Below are 20,522 nucleotides of genomic sequence, written 5' to 3' on the forward strand. Positions count from 1 at the left end.
CCTCCTCGTTGGCAGAGCAGGCCTACAGATGTCTCTCTGCTCATCTGCAGGCTGAAGCAGCAGGAGCAGCCTCCCTCCTGTGATGCTCATTGTTTTTGCATGCATGTGTGGGCTCACCCTCTGCTCCTTTTCTCGCCAGACGCGCTGACCTCCCTCTCCCCTCTGTATCTCCCGGGTGCCTCAGCAGCCAGCTCCCTGCTCTCTGCCTGCCTCAAGGCCAAGCTCAGCAGTAGGCTGGGGAGCTGTCTGGGGAACAGACTGTGTAGTGCTGGAATCCCAGGAAGGCAGGAGGGTCAGATGATGGCACTCTGGTAATGAATAATGCCATACTCATTGACTTGGAGGCATCATGTTAATGTTGAATTCAGGTATGTCCTCCTGCTCCTTATTTCTTCAAGGCCTTCCAGCCTAGGTCTGATCTACAACTTTTAGCTCAGAAAGCAGAGGATTGTTTTGCTGAGTGGAATGTAGAGGCAGATGTCACTTTTTGAGGATGCAGGACCCACCCTGGGTTCCCTGAACTACCTCATACCCTGTATGCTGCTCAGGCAGTCCTGAGTCTGGAGCTGTCAGCCTCTGCACTGTGGGATAGGTGGGGGATCCACATATTTCACCCATTTTACCTCAAAGTAGGGGCCTATCCTATCCCATCCCATTTTCATACACACCTAGCCCCAGAAATGCTTCCAGCTCTGGGGCATGGCCCACCTTCCACTTCTACTCTCACTAGGCTGCCTGTTGCAGTCCCAAAATACCCCACTGCCCCATGATTCCTTCCAGCCTCTCTCCACATTGCTGTTTCCACCCCAGCAGTGACCCACCTGTACCTTCTGCTGGAATGCCCTGGCCCTGGCTCCCTGCCTGCAGCCCCATCCAGGCAGGCAGAGGAGCCCCAGCTTGGACTGAGCCAGCTGGGGTGGTGCAAACGGGGTCTGAACCTGCCGTTCAGTGCCATAATTTCTCCATCCCTCGTCCTTTGCTGGAGATAAAAGCCGCACAAGGGCCTCCGCTGGTGCTAATGCCTCACGGCAGTGGTGGGTGAGGGGTGAAGCAGCCGCACCCCCACCCAGGGGTTTTGGTGAGACACAGCAACGACCACAGCATCCCCGCTTCCTTCCTGGAGGTTTATTTCTGTTTGGGGGATTCCCCCCAGCTCCGAGGGCGGGTCCAGGCAGATGTTTGCCTTTTCAGGCCTGCAGGAGCAGGTCCCGGGAGGCACCTCCGCGGCCCCCTCAGCGGCAGGAGCACTTGCAGGCGGCCACCACGGGGTAGGGGATGTGCCGCCAGGTGCAGCTGGGGGCCGCGGGGGGCTGCGGGTTCCAGCAGTGCCAGGCCAGCAGCTTGATGCGGGTGAGCTGTGCGGGCCGGCAGGCCATGCCGGGGGGCCAGGAGCAGTCGGCCGGGCCGCTCTCGCACGTGGTGTGCCGCACCCAGCGGGGCCAGAACACGGGGCCCAGGTCCACCCAGGCGGAGGTGAGGCGGCAGGCGGCCCGTTCCACCAGCCACTGCCGCAGGCCGCGGGCCAGGGCCCCCGCCAGCTCGGGGGGCAGCGCTGGGCCGGGGGGCAGCAGCGCGGGCAGCTCCAGCTCCTCCGCCTCTCGCCACAGCTTGCGGCGATACCGCCCGGCGCTCTCGGCCAGGTCCCTGCTCATGGACTCCAGGTTCTCCTCGAGGATGCTCCCGTTGCGACCGCGGGGCTGCTCGGTCGCCATCCAGAAGGGGTCGAAGGCCGAGCCCAGGAGCCGGCGCAGCCGCCCGGGGCGCAGGTGCCGGGGCCTGGGGGCGTAGCGGTAATCCTCGGGGGACAGCGACAGGCTGTAGGGCCGCACCGGCGCCGAGGGCTGCCCGCGCAGCAGGTGCGCGGCGGGGTCCGCGGGGCTGGACGGCGGCGGCGGCGGCTCCCGAGGCTCCTCCAGAGGCGGCGGTGGGCCTGGGGCGCCCGGCCGTGGGAGCAGGCAGAGGAGGAGGAGGAGGCAGCTGCGGTGTGCTCCCTCCATGGCGAGCAGCGCTGCGACAGGCTGTGCCCGGCTGCAGGCTTGCACTCTGCCGCATCCCCTGGGTTATCACCGCGTCCCGAGGCATGGCCTTCCCCTTTTCCCTGGTTACAGCGGCTGATAGGGAGCTGGCGGGGACACCTCGCTCCTTCCCACCAGAGGGGCAGGTGGGGGGGAGAAACCACATGGTTCCTCCTGCCACTGAGCCAGTGGGGATAATTTGGGCTGCCGTGGGGGAGAAGGGGCCAGTGCCTCCTTCTCCACATCCTGCGCCTTCGTTGGAAGAGATACCCACAACATTCCCAATGAAGGGAAGCTGGTGGCCTTTGGTCCTTTCTCAGCAAGACTCACCAAGCTGTACGCAGTGCAGCTGGAAGTCCTCAGGGCGCAGGTCCTGTCACCAGGATGGACATGGCGTGGGTCACTGTCCTCTCCTGGCACCTCAGCCAGCCCCCATGTGTCTCCAGGCAGCTGTGATGAAGCTGGACCTCTGGAGGTGGTCATCCTGGAGGTTTTGTCCTCCCTCCCATACTGTACCACTGATGGAGTGGAGACTGGACTGGATGGAATCCAAAACCGGCTTTCTCCTCCTTCCCTAGGTCAGACATTGTGGGAGAGGCTCAATCTGCTCAGTGCTACTAACAATGAATTAATAAAATCTAGTGAGAGCAATTAATTGCTCATCCTCCAGAGGGTTTATGACCCTATATTGAGTGACAGGGCAGGGGTGAGGCTCACAGTTGTGGGATATTTACGTTCCCTGGAGGTGTTGAAAAACACATCTTGAACACCCAGCATTGAGAGGTGGCTGCTGAGGTCCAAGGGACCCTTTCCCCCTCCATCCTCCCTTTTCCACTAGAGAGTGGTGAGATTTCTTTCTGCCACCCCCTTCTCAGCAGGAGGAGCTGGGAGCAGCTGAGCCTGCAGGAAAGCTGGGCAGAGAGGAGTTAACTCCAAACCCAACCTCAGGGAGAGGGAAAAAAACCAACAGAGAACTATGGATCAGCAGCAAGAGCAGAGGGAGGGAAAAGGGGGAGTCAGAGAGAAAGGAGAGGAGCTCCAGAAGAAGAGAGAGCAGAGCTGGTGGCAGGCAGGGGGAGGCAGCGGAGCACCAGGAGGAGCGAGTGGGATAACCGGGCTGCCCAGATAAACTCCTCCGTGGTCTGCGTCCTCCTGCTGCCGCTGCGTGGGCTGCACTGGACGTCTCTCCCTAAGCGTGTGGCAAAGCTGCAGGCCCTTCCTCAAAAAGGTGAGTACCGGCTTCCAAAGCTGAAAGGTGGCCTCAGGCTCCCTGAGCAGAGACACCCTGGTGCATTTTGCATGCCCAGAGAAGACCGGGCTCCTCTGCCTCAGTGAGGAGATCCATCCCCCATGGGGCCAGATGGATAAGCGGGAGGGTGGCTACAGTGGGACAGAGGGGACCAAAGACACAGAGAGGCAGGGACACTCTCTTGGTGTGGTACACAAAGAAGCTGGGAAGCAGAAGTGGCGTGAGCTGAGGGATGGGGGAGCATGGAGCGAAGGAGCTTGCATGACCCAAAACCGAGTTAATTGCTTGTCAACAGTAGCTAGACAACAGTGTCTTTCCTTCTCTGTTTTTGCTCACAGAAGGACAATTTGTTCTAATGGTAGCATAACAAGGAGAAGGCTTTTTCAGAGATAGGCTGTTGGTGTTCCCTGCCTGAGCACAGTGTTACTCAGGGCTGGAGGAAGTTTTGCAGCAAATCACAACACCTTGAGCTGTGATAATAACAGGCTCATCATGCTGTATTTCAGGTGGCTCCAGGGTCTCCTCCCCATCCTCACCTACCTGCCACCATCCAGCCCTTGATCACTTCTCAGCATCAGGAAAAGCTGCATTTAGTTGCCTTTCCTCCGTGGAGTGTAGCTACTGCACAGGGAGAAAGGAGCAGCCAGCTCCGGGGTGGAGGGGTCCCAGCTTAAGGAGTTCCTTTGGGGTGGGAATGTGTTGGGGTGCAGCTGCTGTGGGGTAATCCAGGCATCAATTCCCTGCTGCAGGAGGTGGCACAGCCCTGGGCTGAGTGTACTGGCACCACTTAGAGCCCATGGGAGCCTCCTACCCCCTGGCCCTGTTGCGCACTAGCCAGGGTTTAGACTTGCCAAAGCAAGCAATCCTAGGGGTTTAGCAGATTTGGGAATGTAGGAGGAAGGTGGGTGAGGCCAGGTGGCAGGGCAGGAGGGCTCCTTCGGGTGCTGGGAGCACAGATGTTCTGATGGCAATGTGAATCTGGGCAGGAGAAAGAGGCTTCAGCTCTGCTCAAGCCAGGCAGATGTGGGCTGACTGATCACAACAGCATTCTTGCCAGTGATGTCACAAGGGTCTTGGTGGCACATTTAACCAGCTGGTTGGGACTGGCATCTCTGGGAGAAACGGGAGTATCAAAGGCTGGGGTCAGACACCTTGTGGCCTATTATCCCTTTATCCCAATGCAGGTCCCTGCAGTCTGACAGGAAGATGCCAGGGGGATTGAATATGTCTTCTGACAGCCCAGAGCTACGAGCAGCAGGGATTATTGTGCCCATCATTTTCTCCCTCATCTTCCTTGTGGGTACGGTGGGAAATGGGCTGGTGCTGGCAGTGCTGCTGTGGAATGGCCAAGTCAAGTACTCCACCACCAACCTCTTCATCCTCAACCTGGCTGTGGCCGACCTGTGCTTCATCATCTGCTGTGTCCCTTTCCAGGCCACCATTTACACCCTGGATGGGTGGCTCTTTGGGGCCTTTGCCTGCAAGGCTGTGCATTTCCTGATCTACCTCACCATGTATGCCAGCAGCTTTACCCTGGCTGCTGTCTCTGTTGACAGGTAAGTGTTCCCTTCCCTTTGAGTTATGCAGCTCAGGGACACTGTGTTTGCCACTCTTGAGCTAAGGGTGGGAGAAAGGCCACTACTTACCCTGTTGGGTGTCCTGTAAGAAGCAGGTTGGGTCTCCCCAGAGGTAGGGCCAGCAGAGCCAGTCTCCCCAGCTCCCCATGCCCTCCCCCTCTAACAAGCCAAGCTCTCAGCCTAATTACCCCGTGCTCGCTTGGGAAGGAGGGGAGTCCACCATGCATAAGCAAGAACAGCAAAACCCCAGGGCAGCAACACAACTCAGAAGGAACAGGAGAGTTGTCCTGCTGCTATCCTTCTCTTACCTGGTTCAAAAGATACACTGCTTGCCCTTCCTGAGCTGGCACAGCAGAGTGGGTGATAGAGCTCCCAGGCACACACTTGGAATAACCCTGATAGTTTTGTGAATTCACTGTGATCCTCCCAAAAGATTTGGGAGGGAAGAGATGGGTGGCTGCATGGGAAGGGGTATGCAGATGGCCGCTCCACAGGACAGGAGGAATACCTCATCTCACCCATGTTGTGCTTTGTCTCTCCTTCTCCTTCCTCTCCTTGCCAGGTACTTGGCCATTCGCTATCCCCTGAAGTCCCGGGATCTCCGCACATCCCGAAATGCAGGAGTGGCCATTGTGGTGGTCTGGTCACTGTCAATGCTCTTTGCAGGGCCTTACCTCAGTTACTACCAGATAATCCATTACCATGGTGTGCCCATCTGTGTCCCCGTCTGGGAGGACCAGCGCAGAAAGGTTCTGGACATCCTCACATTTGTGTTTGGGTATCTGCTGCCTGTGACTGTGGTGAGCCTGGCATACTCTAGGACCATCAAGTTCTTGTGGACTTCTGTAGACCCCATAGAAAGAATCTCAGAGTCTCGGAAAGCCAAGCGTAAAGTCACCAAGATGATTGTCACAGTGGCCATCCTGTTCTGCCTCTGCTGGCTGCCCCACCACCTGGTCATCCTCTGCTTCTGGTTTGGCCACTTTCCCTTCAACCGGGCCACTTACGCTTTCCGCCTGGCTTCCCACTGCCTCTCCTACACCAACTCCTGCCTCAACCCCATTGTCTATGCCCTCATCTCCAAGCATTTCCGCAAGCGTTTCAAGCAGGCCTTCACCTGCCTCTTCTTCCAGAACAAGATCAGGAAAAAGAAGAAGAAGAGAGTTGGAAGGAAAGTCCATATGGTCAATGTGGAAGGAGGTTTTGCCAACAGGACAGGAGATTTCTATGGACGCAACACTGAGGTTACCCAAGCCCCAGAAGGGAGCACCAGGAAGAGGGACCATGAAGGTGCCAGTCGTGCCAGAGCATGGACTCAGCAGGTACAAGATGCCATGGTCTCTGTTCAGAAGGAGCTACTGGAGGAGGAAATTTTGGCAACAGCTGGCCATTCCCTAGATGTGACCCCTCTAAGAGAAACTGCTGGACAAGACCAAGAAGAAGCCCTAGAAAAGGGCTAGAGATGCAAGAAGGAAGTCGCTATTTGCATCACATTTTCTGACCACATCACAGTGGTTTTGCTTTCCTCTAGGATTCTAGGACCATCATGCCCACGCATTATCCCCGCTGAGATGGTTTTATGTTAGCAGTAAGAGATGAGCTCACACATTCAGACCTACTAAGTCCGAGTTGAAGTCCCCCAGAACTCCTCAAACATCTCCTCCATGATTCTGTAGTCATGTCTGAGACCTGCCATCATCCCAGCTCAATATTCACAGTAAACTTTAAGTGACTGCAACAGCTGTCCTTTTCTTTAATTATGTATGGTGTTTTATTAGTGCTGTGTGGATCCTGAATATGTAACCCTTAATGTGAGGCAGGTCTGCACCTGTAATTTCTTAAGAGGAGGTGAAAATTGGGAAGCTTAGGAGAAAGGGGAAAGCTGTGACATTGTGGGACAGTCAGACTTCCACACTGAAGCTGGGAAACAATTACAGGTGGTCATGGCACTTATAGGTGTCCTGAGCCCTGTGTGGGCTACAAAATCCTCTGGTGTCCTCACTTGTCCCCATGCATGGTGCTGGAAGTTGTGTCAAAAGTAAAGGAGTTTTGGCCTCATCCAGTGCTGTCGGCATTGTACAGTGGGGCAGAGCTGTGATGTGCATGAGCAGAGCCATGATCTCCCCCTTATTTCTCTTTTTCTGTTCCCTACTTCTGTTTGCGTAAATCTTTCCTTTTTGCTTTGTCCTGCCCACTCGTAATTCCCAGCTGACATGGTATTTCTTATGCTCACTGAAGCTGTTGTTCACCTCACTAGAGCTCAGCTCCAAGGACATCCCTTTTTCTGTGTGGAGGCTAACTGAAGAGAAAGGCCAACAGTGCTGGGAATTAGTTTTCTTTTTCCATTCAAGTGCTTGATGTTGCTTTCTGCACTTTGAGCCTCCTTTGCCTCTCTCCCTGTTTCTGATTTTTCCACCTCTCTCCTTTTGTGGTGGCTGCCACTCCTCCATGGTGGATCTCTTTCAGAAACGTGTCCAATGTGCCTTCCTGGGAACAGTGAGTTCTGCAGCCACCCTCTGCACATTGTGCCATGGCTGGTGGCCAGCCCACATGGTTGCATCATTTCTTCAGGTGAAGATCACTCCACAGCCCAAAGTGTTGGAGGGAGAAGGGAACAGCAATCAGGAGCAATGATGTGGCACAGCTGGACACTGCCTGTTCTTGCCTAGAAGCAGCTGGGCTGTTGCTCACCCCTGATCCTGTTCCTCCTGGTCCCAGATTGCAAATGGGGCAGATCAGATCAAGACTGACTGCTGCACATTGAGGTGAAGCCTAAATGAAACAGGACAGAGAGGACAGGGAAGATCTTGGAGAGAAGGTGCATTTAGCATGACAAGTGGCTGCAAGCCCTGGGCCCCTTCACTATGTTCTGCTTGATGCTAAGCCCCAATTTTGGGGAGCACATGAGCAGGAAGGGCAAGTGCTGAGCCTGGGTTGGGAAGGCTCTGGAGCCAGAAGGGAATTCCTGTCTATCCAGTACCAGTTTACATGCTCCAACTGGCTTCTCAGCTCTAAAGCAGAGGTTAAACAAAGATGTCACATCCTTGATAGAGAGACGGGTTTAATTAAAACTGAAGGAGTTTGATTGCTGCTTTCCACGCAGCCTTCCCTCCAGACTGATTGGCATTCTGCAGTCTCTGCTCCCAGCTTCCTGCCTTAATTAATTACTCTTTTCTCTTATTTTCTATCCTACTTTTCATCATTCAGGCTGACAAGCTTGTCTTTAACCCTGCAGGGACTGGTTTTGCCACATCAGTAGAGTGCAGCTGTTCCAAGATCTGGAACAGGGTAGATGAAATGGGAGAGGTGTGAGCAGGTCAGGGTTTTGCATCTAGTGGTAAGCATCAGCTCTTCTCTGTGGAGTAACTTAGTCTTGCTAACTGTGTGCTGATTCTGATGTCTGGCATCTCCCTGGCACGTGTGACAGGAGCCTGACATACTGGGAAGTGCCAGACCCAATGCCAAGAAACTCATCCTGTTTATGACCCTGTGTGTAAATCTGACAGCCCTGGGAAGGAAATTCTTGTTATTTGCTTTTGGGTTTAGCTGCTGGTTGCTAATCTATGACCAGTACTAGCAAGTTGCCAGGTGATTATTTTAATTCTTCCATGTGCTCTCTTCCCCTCTGAGAGATTTCATAAAAAAATCCCAGAGGAACGCTGTTTGCCATACCTCCTTTATTATCTTCCTAATCAAAACTTGCTGATTCCTCCTCCTAGTCACCCCATGAGCCCTGGCCTGCTCAGGGCTGCTCCCCAGGCTGGCCAGGGACAATGCATGAAGAAGGCATCTTTTTGTAACTATCTTTTTCTGTGATGGAAGAGACCTTTGCTCACAGAGTGAAAAAAGGAAGTGCATGAAAGGGTGAGAAGTTTGCCAAAGATGCTTCATGGGGCTTCCTTAGCAGCACAGATAATTGCTGTGCTGGATTTGAAGTCTGCTAGAAAGGCAAAGGGGGAGAAAGTAAATGAGTTTAGCTGTTGGAGATTAATTATTTTGGCTGCTGAAGAGCTGAACAAATTCTTGATGTTCACAGACATTGCAGTGTGTGCTTTGCACTCGATTGTGTGGGTGAAGTGACTGCTCCAGAGAAAGGTCATTTGCTTAGTAACGTCCATGCAGCTTTGCTGGGAGCCTTGTCAGAGCTGCTGCTTCTGCTATGGCTCCTCTGTGAGACACAAGCAGGTCCTCAGCTGTTTGCTTGCTTGAGGCAGATCCTCAGTCTGGCTGGTTTTGGCTGCATCTTACAGTACAGCAGCAGCCTTAGAGCCAGGGAAGTTGTTGCTGGGTTCAATGGCTGGGAATTCTGCAGATCCCATGCTCTGAATCAGGAGAGGAGATAGAATGTATTTGGAGGTCAGGTAGTGGTGAGGGGGAACCAAAGCCTAAAGCCCCAATTGATATCATGGCCCTGAGATGGGGACTAATCATTGCCCAGGAAGGGATCTGGGGGATGCATTTGATGGTGTAGCACAAAGAAAATGAGGAGTTTGGACTGATTCTAATGGCAAAAAAATAGCAGAGCGAAACCTCTGCTGTTGTTTCTATTCTCCATTACTGCAGCAGACATCTCTGGGAGACACAGAGAATTGCCACCAGCCTCACGGGTTGTGCAGGCAAATCTGTGGCACAGGGTGCACAGACAGAGAAAAGCTGGTGGGAGAAGCTGAAGCGTCTACACCAGAAGCAGAAAGAAAACCAGGCAGTGCCAGTCAACTGCTCCCAGCACAGTGGGAAGCCATGTTTTCTCCTTCCCTGGAACAGCTTCTTTCCTGCCCAGCACCAAATTCTCATTCTGCATACAGCTGCTGAGCATGACAGGGTAGTTAAGGCTCTGGGTATGACTGGCTGATGCAAAGAAACCTAAAACTTTTCTCCATCCAGTGCCAAACACATGATATGGCTCAGGGCAGCCCACAGTTTCAAGCCCTGAGGCAGGAAAGCAGAACTGACTGTGATGATTCATAGAATACAATTCCTACGTGATCCATTTTTTTTCTCCACTGAAAACCAGATGTGCTTTTCTCTTTCTTACCTGGTGTTACTGCTAAAGCAGTGGCAAAACTTCCTATAGCCATTTGGTTTTTATTGCCTCTTCTGCCATGGTGAGAGCAGTGTGGCAGAAGCAGCAAGACAATTGCTCCTGGCTGGCTGCAGCACCCCCACCTTTCCCCTCTGTCAGGAGCTGTTAAGAAAAAACCCATCACTAGGCAAGAAAAAAACATGAAGACCTGTCGACAACATCACGTGTGCCGAGACTAAAAGCTTCACTCAGAGTCTCAGCTAGATGTGTTCCTGGGTTTGAGGAAAGCTTGCAAGAGGTGTCTACTTAGAGACAACATCAGCAACTGAAGTAACTGCAGGGATAAAGAGCGTTTTAGCCACGTGCTCTTCAAGCACCTTAATGGTCTCCTCAGCAACAAGGCTGCTGAAGGCAGAAGTGCTGGCAGCTGGGTGTATGTGGACATCAAGGCTGGGCTGTAAAGATGGGAAGAGACAAGGTCAGTAAAGACTGGGCATGAAGGTCACCTGCTCCTCACATAGGGGCCACGCTTGAAGTTTTCTACCCTGCCCAGATGTCCCTCCCCAGCCCCTCATCCTTGCTGTCTCTTCACAGCACAGCCATTTTATTCAGCATGGGGCAAGACATGACTTCTGCCACTGGGCAAGGCTGCTTTTCCTCTCTGCAAAATATCTCATCTTGCAGCTTGAAGCACCCCTGCTGAGATTCCTCTCCTCTGTTTGTATGGTTTCACAGCAACTACCTAGATTTTAAATTTTGATTTCTTGGCTGTGGAAGTCAGGATCAGAAAAGGTCAGCCAGCAACCCTGTACTTCGATCTGCAAACAGAGTGGTGATTGAACTCAAACAACTTTGTGTTGTCACTTCTGATTTGAGGACCAGGTATGAGAGTAGCGTTTAGCAAGTCCAGTGCTGTGCATGGGGCCTGGAACAGACGTAAAGAAAGAGAAATGGGTCGCTTTGAAAAAGAGAACTTGGCCGAGGAGTCACAAAAGGATGATAGGATTTTATTGAAGTTGAAAATACAAAAAGGTCAGATTGTCTCCTACCCTCTCGTCATCCTTCTCATCCAGCACATTGTAATGAATATGCACAGTGACAGCTCCAGCCCAGCCATGGGACTGCTGCTCGCAGCTGTGTTCTCCAGCAGCCCACAGATGAACCCATCTAAAAGACATGCCTATTTCTGGTATCTCAGCTTTGAACAGAAGTCCACTCAGCCTCTTCCTGGACAAGAGGCAGGTATCAGAGAGCATGCTGACCTAAGGATCTCTGAAGAACTCTCCAAACTGTGGTTGCTGCATATTTAAGGTGAATCTTAATAATAACCTCTTTCAAACCAGTGACTCCCAAGCTGTGAGATAGGTGTGGCTGCCAGCACACCATGGTGTGGTACACAGGTGGGAATTCACATCACTACTGACATGTTCCTATCACCCTGTTGCTGTTGGTGCCCGATCAGTGAGATTTCCTGAATGTCTGCTCCACAACAAAGCAACCTAAATCTTCATTGCTAACCACAGTGGGCAGAAGCGAGAGAGCAGAAGGAGCATTTCCCTGCATCCTTCATAGCTGCATCACTTCAGGCTCCCAGCATAAACTATAATTTGTTTCTCACACTGCACTTAAGGTTCTCCAAGACAAGCAAGAGATGCAGAATGGCTGAGCAATGGGTTTGGTGCTGCTGAGGCAGAGGTAAATCCACCTCCATCCTCCTGGCACAACTGGACCTCTTGCCTGAGACTGCCAGTAGCAGGAAATGTTAGTTATGGTGGGGCTTTTTTGCAAGACGTAGGTGTCTGACTAGAACTGCGTTAAGATTGTCACCCTCCTGTCCTTATTCTCGCCAACAGGGCAGCTCTGACCGGCTTGCTGGGTACTTTTTGGAAGTGTTATACTGTACTATTTTAGCACTAACTTGCAGCAGACTTAAAAAATGGGTCCAGTGAAAGGTGTTAGTCTAGCCATGAAAAACTTTGTATCCCATTTGCAACCAGATACATTCTCTGCTCTCCGATAGCAGGCTCTGGGGAAGGTGAGGATTAAGCCTCAGTGCATGTTTCTTAAGGCAGAATGTTTGCTCAGCTTCTAGCATGCAGAATTAAATGTGTGTTCTTCTCACAGCACAAAGCCTTCTGCTGTTCAAGGCATTCACTTTCTCCCTCATGAAATTGAGCAGTATGGAGGGGGCAAAAGATGCCTTTTCCAAGCAGGAATGTTCCAGGCTTTTCTGTGATGCTGGCCAGCTGCTGAGTGCACTAGTAAGAGCTGGTAACTGCACATGGCATTGGTCACCACCTACATTGAGCTGATGTACTTAGGAGAAGGCAAAATATCTCTGGAAAGGGTACCCTATTCATCGCCAGCCCCTCTGGTAAAAAGCAGAGCAGCTCTTTTACCCCGAAGTCACAGCTGCAGCACTCTTGTCTGTTGCCTTTGTTGTGCAAAGCCTGCTGCCTTCCTGTGGGGCAGCTGTGGCAGCACCGACAGAACAGTCTGAGCACCACTGGAGAGTCAGTCTGGGCAGGAATGGCTGCTGGCAGCTATGTTTAGTCAGTGATCTGAGAAGCAAACTTCAGCTTCCTTTTCTCTCTAAGGCTTCTCCTGCTGCTGCAGGAAGATGATTTGGCAGCCCATTACCTGTTGTCCATCTTCTGCATCTGCAGGCTGAGTGACGTGAAGCTGGCCAGGAGGTCTGTAACCTCATCCACCTGACAGAATACAGATGGCCATCAGGGAGGGGAATGCAGCTGTGCAGCCACCCAGCCCCACAGAAGAAACTCCCATGCAGCAGGGACCACCTTTGCACTAGAATTGCCAGTAATGCCCATGCTGAACTTATACTAGGACAGGATGCTTTTGGTGCCAAGAATCATGCAGAAGGGCTACTTTCCTCATCATCAAACAAGCCCTAATCTAAGGCAATAGGAGTTTCTCCCCATTCTTCAAGAGGTGATGCTTGATTTCCATTCTGTATGATTTAGCCAGTCCCTAAAATACCAGCATGTTGCTACATTACCCAAAACTCAAATATGATATCAGGGCTATTTCCTCTAAGCCTGCTTCTAGGGGCCAGTCTTTTGTATGAAAAAACCCCCAGGCCCTGCAACCCTGTGCAGTTGTGCTGATCCTGGCCTTGAACTGACTGTCCTCAGCCCATCTGATCCTCAGCTTCCCTGCTGCTTGGCACTGTGATGCTTTCTGCATTTTGAATTTTCACCTAAAGGACTACCATGAGTCATCATGTAACTTGCCCACTTGCCCCAATGTGAGCAATAACCATGTCTGCAATGCCCCACTGCTCATGCAGTTGCATTCTCCCAAATGCAGGAGCCCCAGTGCAAGGAGGTGAGTCAGAGCAGCTCAATGCTGCCTACCTGCTCCTTTGTGCTAGTCATCTGTAGCCTGGAGCAGAGGTCATCCAGCTGTTCCTTTTGCTCATGCCTCCCCAGACGGTCCAGGTATTCCCGCAACATCTGGATAATCTGAAACAAACGGGCATAAGAGGCAAACATCAGAGAGCTGCACCGGGCTGGAGTGTCTCTACAGGAAAAATTAAATGGCCAAGCACACAGCCTTGAGCTGCAGAACATGACAGAGTACACAACCGCTAGAGACAAACCCAGGCAAAGCAACCACAGGGCACTAATGGCAGCATCAGAGTCCAATGAGTCACCAGTCACAGATGGACTAGCTGTGATCCTTGTGCCTGGTTAAGAACAGGGAAGAGAGATAAGCCCAGCTGAAGCAGCAAAAGGTCTAGCCCTGAAAGCACCAAACTTTTCTTTATGGCTAGTCAGCTCTCCTCACTGTGAGGAGCAGGGTCTTCTAATTCCAGCAGGATCTGCTCATGCAAAGAGGATAAAAATCCTTGTGTCTATGTGGCTCCTGAAGTGAGGCCCACACCCCATGCATTTGCAGGCCCAGGAGTGCTTTCCTATTCCATGGCTCTACATACTGGAGCAGGACAGATTGCTAGGAATACAGATTGTTAGGAATACAGAGAATGTGTACAGCACAGCTACAGCCTCGTGCCTCGTCCCTCTCCTGCCACAAGGCATCTCTTACATCGTGGTTGAAGAAAAGACTATGCTTCATACAGCTCAAGAATCCACTCAATGCATCCTCAGCTTACCAGAGCCAAGGGAGGCCCTGGAAAAAATTAAAGTAGAGGCTGGGAAAAAGGAAGGTCTCTGAAAATGGAAGTCAAGCTCTTCCCACAGCAGTTAAGAGCGTACAGACAGGCATTTAAGTAAAGGGGGCAGGAGGCTGCCAGGGGCTGCACCCCATTACCAGAACATGGGGCTGTTTCTTTTACCTGTTTCACTTCAAGGCGTACAGCCTCCAGGCTGTGGGAGAATCCTTCCTGCAGGATATTCAGCTTTGACTTAGCCAGGTGCAGTGGGGTTCTGCCAGCTCGATCCAAGGCATCAACTCTGGCCCCTGCAAGATGCAGGAGCAGGGACAGTGAGGTCTGTCACCAGTATTTGGTGTCCCTGGAGAGTTTCAACAGGGCAGGAAGGGAACAGGCTGTAACTGTTATAGAGGAAATGTTACCTCCGCGCAGCAGCGTCGTGATGACAGGAACGTGGTTCGTGCAGGCAGCTGGGGAGGGAAAACACAGGACACACAACTCAGAGGTACAAACAAAAATGAATTTCTGCTCCAGCAAAGAACTTGCTGCTTCCCAAAGGGCTTCTCTGCCAGAGGAAAGAGGAACGGCCCAAATGCTAAGGTACCCACCCACTCAAGCCTGAGTACTCTATCTGGAACAGATCTTGCACTCCTTGGGGCTGGCAAAGGGAGGGAAATCAAATTTTTCAAACCTTTTCTTTGACTTTAAATCTTTGTAAGGAGTGAATCTAATGAAATGCAGAGTCCCTCCTAGGTCCTTAAATTTGGGGATGCATTCTGTGAGGCACAGGCAAGAGGAAGGTGGAGAGGAAAGGAACAGTAAGGAGGTTCTCACCTCACTTTTCTGCATGCAAAGCTCATCTGTGTGGCACTTACCCAAGTGCAAGGGAGTATTGCCCAGCCCATCTCTCTGGTTTGGGTCAGCCCCATGGTCCAGAAGCAGTTGCACTAGAAATAATGAAACAGAGACACATTACTCCCTTCCCTTTGCCCCACAGGTCCATGTGGCAGCACCAGGCTGCCCTACAGGTGCTTCTGTTCAGCTCATCAGCTTCCTCACTGAGACAGGGACAGAGCTTTGCACAGCAATGCAGAAGGACCCAGCACAAGGTCATGCAGTGCCACTGCTCCTGGGCTCCCTGATGTGAAGAACTGGGAGGAAGGACACCCTTCCCTCTGCACCAGTACAGTCCTAGAACTGGGACTGCTCCCCTTTCAAATCCTGAGTCCAGAGTTGGCAACTTTGACACAAAAGGAACAGAAAAGAGCAACCTCTGACAGGTGCTGAAGCAAAATAAAGAGCACCCTTCAAAATTCCCAGCACAGAGAGGCTGGAAGACAGAACTCCCCCTCCACTCACCAATGTGATCGTTGCCATTGCAGGAGGCAAAGTGCAGGGCTGTCCGGCCTTTGTCGTCCGCAGCACAGGGGTCAGCTCCATCCTCCAGGAGTTGCTGCACTGACAGAACCAAGGAGAAAAAAGCAGGTAAGCTGGAGGGGCACCTGATCAGAGGGGTGATGCTGTCTGCTCTTTTGGGGGTAGAGAAACGCGCTGCCAGCTGCTAAGTCAACTGGACTTGAACCAGTTCCCACCAGTATCCTAGCTCAGCAGAACCAGCAGAACCTCCACCCTCTGATTCAGCCTTCACCACCTTCCACACATTGCCATGAAAGATAAGCCAACAGCTCTAACAGCTAAAGATCCACCTAGCCATATTTTCAAGCTCCAAGGACAATCAGCAGCAAATACCTAGACAAGAATACAAAAGGATAGGAAGGACATGGGGCTAACTCTTGGCTTTAGTCAGCTGTCTTTCAGACACTTCCCAAGCTGGAATTAGCATCCTGTGCTTCCTACTGTCCCTCCATGGGCTTTCCCTGTGGATTTTCACAGTCATTTTCTGCACCTGTGTAAACTTTTGACGTCAACATGGAGCCGTGGTCAGAAGTTGCACAGTGTAAGCACAGGTAGTGAGAAAAGCCACTTCTTCACACCTGTTCTGATTATGCCCTTTCCTAACCAATGGTGGCTACAGTTTGGGAACAGGAAGGGGAATGCACCGACCTGCCAAGAGCCAAGCAAAGAGATCAGTAAAGGGGGGAAAGATTAGGGGCATAAAAATAGCACCTACACAACATGTGTTAGGGGCATCTGTAAGCGCTGCTACTTCTGCTGTTTTGAGATCACCCTGATATACTACCTGGTGTGTAAAATAGAGCTCATTCCATAGCTGTTAAAAATGCTGACAGGTTCTCTACATTTTGAGATCTTTAAACAGCATATTCTAGAACAGTCGAGACTGTTTCAGGCCACTGAAAGTCACCATTCACCTCAGCTTCCCAGAAAAGTGAATTATAGCTACCTTTGAATCTCTTCCTGTACACATCCTACATCAAGTGGGGTACAGAACTGAAAGAAACACCTAAAAACATGGAAGTGGTGTTAACATGGAATGTTTGATACTTCAGAAGAAAGAATGGGAAACTGACTGCCCCAGTGAGAGCCATATAGGAACAATTTAGCTACTCTTCCCCTGAACCAAGTAGGAATGACATAACCTCTCCACCCAGCACCACCACAGGAAACAGCAAAGATGTTTACTTGTTGACGAAAAATAAATTAACCATAGCACACTTCCTCAAGTTGCAGAGTAAACAAGAGACAAGAGGACTGTAAACATGGGAACCTGTCTATCAAATCCAATGTGAATTGAAACCAAGACTTCCATAAAACTGCATTCTTTCATCTTCCTGTTGGAAATTATATAACTTTTTAATAATTTTAGTGATTTTAATTAACTTTTAAATTAATTTATTTAGTTAATCATAATCTATATATGCAATTATAAAGTGTGTGTGATTCCTAAATTATTCTTACACAGTATTTAGCAAAGCTGTCATAATGTACTTTTGTAGGAACACAGCCTGGGGAAACTACCAACTATAACTTTTGATAAACTGATTCTGATATGCTTCAATGAACAAAACCAGAGAAAGATGTATGGTTGAGGCTGGACATGTGGAATGTAGAATTTATGGACCACAAGGATTTTGCAGAAACCAGAAGATAAAGAAGGGACTAACCAAGACTCAGTGTATGTGTTGGAAAATCCCTACCAGAGGAAAAAGATAATAAAACAACTGAAAATATAGACTAACTAGCATGAGAAGTGAGAAGTCGATAACCCACAGAGGACAGAGTACTGATTAATAAGAGAGAATTATGTAATTTATACCAACAAACATTAATTTCTTTGTTTGCTAAAAAGTATAAATAAGTGAAGAAGTTTTATATCTGTGTCTAAGTGGAGGCCAGAATTTGTGAGCCACACAAATCCCTCCTGGCCAACAACAAAGTAACATCTTACACACTAACACTAAAAAGAAAGTGTTAGAGGGGTTTATTTACCCCCACAATTTTGAAGGATTTGGTAACAATTTGCTGGTGACCCAGGTGAGACAACACATTTGACGTTCCATAGACTTACAAGAACAAGGACTTTGGTGCACACTGACAGACTTTTTTCAGGGAAATTTTTCAATCCTCTGATCCAGGTGAGTTCAAGGCAAAAACCCCTGGGACTTTATTAAGACAATACTGAAAGTTTTAAAAGGTATACCTAATCATAACCTTGCACTCTCTAACATATTAAGAGTTAAGAAAGTGATGATATAATTGGCTATTTCCTATTAAAAGTACTCTGTAAGTGAATATTAATGGAATTGTGTTTGGGTCCCACTGCCTAGCTGGAAAACTGTATTTGTAAAACTATATAAGTGACTACCAAAAGGTGTGATTTGAGTCTTCACCCTCTGCTTTGCCCACAGATTAGTCACACAGTGCTGCTTGTACAAAGAGCCACGCTGTGGAAGGGCTTTGCCCAGATATTGCTGTGTTTATTGAAGCCTATGGTATCTGTTAGTGCTGGAAAATGCAAGTGTGTGGTAATTTGAGTGTGTCATAAGTATAAACTGAGTTTGTATGAAAATTCGTTGGCTGTAAGAGTGTTGAAGCCATTGTATGTGAATTTTAGGATATTTGGTGAGTACTAAGTGTTTGGGGAATGTAAATTGTCAAAGCAAGGATCGTTTGCTCGGAGCTCTCGGCTGGCGCTCCAGTGACTGGAATTGTATTGGTGAGCACAGAGCGCTCTCTCGTGTCCGTTTCAGTCATTGCTGGAATCCCTATTTACTGCGGGCTTCCCGTCTCCTTCTCGAGCCCAGGAAGAGGGGAGTACCCAAATGTTTGCCTTTAGGTTGTACTTTGCAACACTGGAAAGAATTTAAAAGCAATATTTTAGCTTGGACACAGGTAATAGAATATTGTATTATTTGGTGGCTAGATTATCTATTAGATAATCAAGAAAAATGGCCAGTTCATGGTATTTTACACCAAAATGGTATTTTAGAGTTGATGTTATGTTGCCAAAAGAAAGAGAAATGGAATGACATACCACACACAGTACTTCAAACAGTGATGAGACAAGCAGCCAAAGATAAACACAGAGAAACACACTGGAGAGCAGAAGCTATTAGAAATAACTTAAAACATCAAGTAATTAGTGTAAAAACACCAGGAATCTAAAGTGTAGTCAGCAGTGTAAAATATGTTTGCAACACAATCCATGGCCCTACAGAAGACATCCTTGAGGGACTACAAGAAGAGGACACTGTCCTGGAGTTTACAGGCAAACAGATTTTTCTGAGTTACCTCGACAAGAGGGATATTGATACCTATTGGCTTTAGCTGACATATTTTTTGGATAGCTGCTTGCACCAATAAAGCAAGAGAAGTTACCAAGGTATTGTTAAAAGAGATAATAGCCCAATTTGGAATGAATGATCTATGATATCTTATTACAAAACACAAACAAAATTTTTCTATTTTAATGGCTTAAGTTTTGCTAGATACTCAATGATTTAAGTGGAAGTAATCTTAAAGGAAAATTAAGATCACTTCCAAAGGGGGGAATTGTCAAAAATGTCAGAACTTTTTAGTAATTTTAGTTAATGGCTTGAATTACCTTTTAAGCTGATTTTTTAGTCATAATCAATAAATATTTATTAATTATAAATAGTGTGTTATTCTTTTATTATTCTTAGCCAGCACCTAGCAAAGTTGTCATTAAGTTATTTTTGTACGAACACAGATTGCAAAAACTACTAAAACTTTTAAGTTTTGATAAACTAACTCTGATATGCTTCAATTACCAAAGCCTGAGAGAGAAAGATGTAGTGTTGAGGTTGGACATCAGGAAAGCAGAATTTATGGACCACGAAGGAATTCTGCAGAAACCAGAACAGTCCAGCTCTGGCCCTGGTTCTAATCTACTGGGTCAGGCTGCCTCATTATACAGGGTATGGCTTAATTAATTGTAACTTTTCCACCTAAATCAAAACATTATTCTTTTGCTGCTAACAACAGGGCAAAAGAACGTACCAAAACAGCTGGGACAGTGCAGTGCTGCTTTAGCTCCAAGCAGATGGAAAACTAACACTATGAACCAGGCGCAGTGAAAAAGGGAACACAATAACCAGCCCCACTCTGCTCAGAGAACAAAAGCTGGGCTTTAAAAAACCATTTTCTAGATCTGAAGCATCTAAAGCATCCTACCCACAAACCATCTGCACTCAGTTCCTCCTCTCCAAAAGTGAGAGCCCTAGAGACACTGCCCTTCCAAGAAGAGGTCCCAAGCGGGGCTGACAGAGCCTTACCTGTGTCCAAATCATTGCTATTGGCAGCTTCACGCAGCCTTTTCAGAGCTACGGAGAAAAGAAAGCAATTACTGGGAAGCACAGATGAAAAAGGCACGTTTCCCTACTGAAACACTCCATCCCGCAGCACAAGTGCGGGGCCAAATCCCGCTGCTACCGGCTCCGGAGAACGGGAAGCAGATCAAGGCGCCAGGTAAGGATGGTTCTCCCCGTCTCCTCCCGAAGCCGCCCGCTCCTGACGGGCACCCTCCCTGGCAGCGCCGGGGCTTCCCCAGCCGCGCACCGAACAGAGCCCGCCTCCCTCCCGCAGCCCGTGCGGAGCCGGCCGCAGCAGGGGCCGTTCCGCCGCTCACCGTGCGCCTCCTTGCCCGTGGGCCCCAGCCGGCGGTGCAGGCGGGCGGCCCTGCGCAGGCGGCGGGCCGGGATCTTGCCCGCGGGCTCCTCCCGCTGCCACAGGACGTGCAGGTAACCAAGGGGTGCGCCCGGTCCCAGTGGCGGCAGTGCGATGCGCGGCTGTGGCTCCGACTCCGGCCCCGGCTCTGACTCCGACTCCGGTCCCGGTTCGGGCCCCGCGCCGGGCGCCCCGTCAGCCCCACCGCCGCCCTCCATCCCGTCATGGCCCGGGCCGCGGAGAGGGGCGGGGCGTCGCCATAGCAACGGGGCGGGCCGCGTCCTCTCGACCAATGAAAGGCGACACAACCCGTGCATGCAGCCAATGGGGAGGAAGGGGATAGGAGTGAGGCGGGGCGGGAAGTGGAGGCTGTGGGCAGGAGAGCCTGACAGGCAGTTATATTCTCCAATCAGAAAGA

The 20,522-nt window shown here is 50.3% G+C and overlaps 3 protein-coding genes across 4 annotated transcripts; 1 reads left to right on the forward strand and 2 right to left on the reverse strand.

Annotated features, from left to right (window-relative positions):
• Positions 1 to 1,111: 1,111 nt before the first annotated feature.
• Positions 1,112 to 2,812, reverse strand: LOC102067661 (noggin-like). The gene has a single exon (XM_074539370.1). The coding sequence runs from the start codon at positions 1,995 to 1,997 to the stop codon at positions 1,233 to 1,235; it is 765 nt and encodes a 254-aa protein (XP_074395471.1). The 5' UTR covers positions 1,998 to 2,812; the 3' UTR covers positions 1,112 to 1,232.
• Positions 2,813 to 2,987: 175 nt separating this feature from the next.
• On the forward strand, positions 2,988 to 12,230 carry GALR3 (galanin receptor 3). The gene is made up of 3 exons (XM_014268239.3): positions 2,988 to 3,243; positions 4,449 to 4,820; positions 5,404 to 12,230. The coding sequence occupies exons 2-3, from the start codon at positions 4,471 to 4,473 to the stop codon at positions 6,299 to 6,301; spliced, it is 1,248 nt and encodes a 415-aa protein (XP_014123714.1). The 5' UTR covers positions 2,988 to 3,243; positions 4,449 to 4,470; the 3' UTR covers positions 6,302 to 12,230.
• On the reverse strand, positions 10,850 to 20,370 carry ANKRD54 (ankyrin repeat domain 54). Of its 2 annotated transcripts, none has more exons than XM_005488599.4 (8): positions 20,067 to 20,370; positions 19,714 to 19,761; positions 15,359 to 15,457; positions 14,875 to 14,946; positions 14,422 to 14,469; positions 14,183 to 14,307; positions 13,242 to 13,349; positions 10,850 to 12,575 (listed from the first exon to the last, which is right to left on the reverse strand). In XM_005488599.4, exons 1-8 carry the CDS (start codon positions 20,320 to 20,322, stop codon positions 12,501 to 12,503), a joined length of 831 nt encoding a protein of 276 aa, XP_005488656.1. In that variant the 5' UTR covers positions 20,323 to 20,370; the 3' UTR covers positions 10,850 to 12,500. The 2 variants fall into 2 exon arrangements, with proteins under 2 accessions (XP_005488656.1, XP_026650307.1); XM_026794506.2 differs by having other exon boundaries at positions 15,359 to 15,452; positions 20,067 to 20,207.
• Positions 20,371 to 20,522: the final 152 nt, after the last annotated feature.

This window comes from Zonotrichia albicollis, chromosome 4 (genome assembly GCF_047830755.1).
Source record: "Zonotrichia albicollis isolate bZonAlb1 chromosome 4, bZonAlb1.hap1, whole genome shotgun sequence".
NCBI lineage: Eukaryota > Metazoa > Chordata > Aves > Passeriformes > Passerellidae > Zonotrichia > Zonotrichia albicollis.

What these genes read in the sequence shown, in the direction of transcription:
- ANKRD54 (XM_005488599.4), bottom strand. Translation starts at nt 20,322, where the DNA reads ATGGAGGGCGGCGGTGGGGCTGACGGGGCGCCCGGCGCGGGGCCCGAA. An exon ending in CACGGGCAAGGAGGCGCACG is followed by an intron (nt 19,762 to 20,066) that starts GTGAGCGGCGGA and finishes TTTTCTCCGTAG; the next exon opens with CTCTGAAAAGGCTGCGTGAA. An exon ending in CAATACTCCCTTGCACTTGG is followed by an intron (nt 14,470 to 14,874) that starts GTAAGTGCCACA and finishes TTCCCTCCCCAG; the next exon opens with CTGCCTGCACGAACCACGTT.
- GALR3 (XM_014268239.3), top strand. Translation starts at nt 4,471, where the DNA reads ATGCCAGGGGGATTGAATATGTCTTCTGACAGCCCAGAGCTACGAGCA. An exon ending in GCTGCTGTCTCTGTTGACAG is followed by an intron (nt 4,821 to 5,403) that starts GTAAGTGTTCCC and finishes TCTCCTTGCCAG; the next exon opens with GTACTTGGCCATTCGCTATC.
- LOC102067661 (XM_074539370.1), bottom strand. Translation starts at nt 1,997, where the DNA reads ATGGAGGGAGCACACCGCAGCTGCCTCCTCCTCCTCCTCTGCCTGCTC.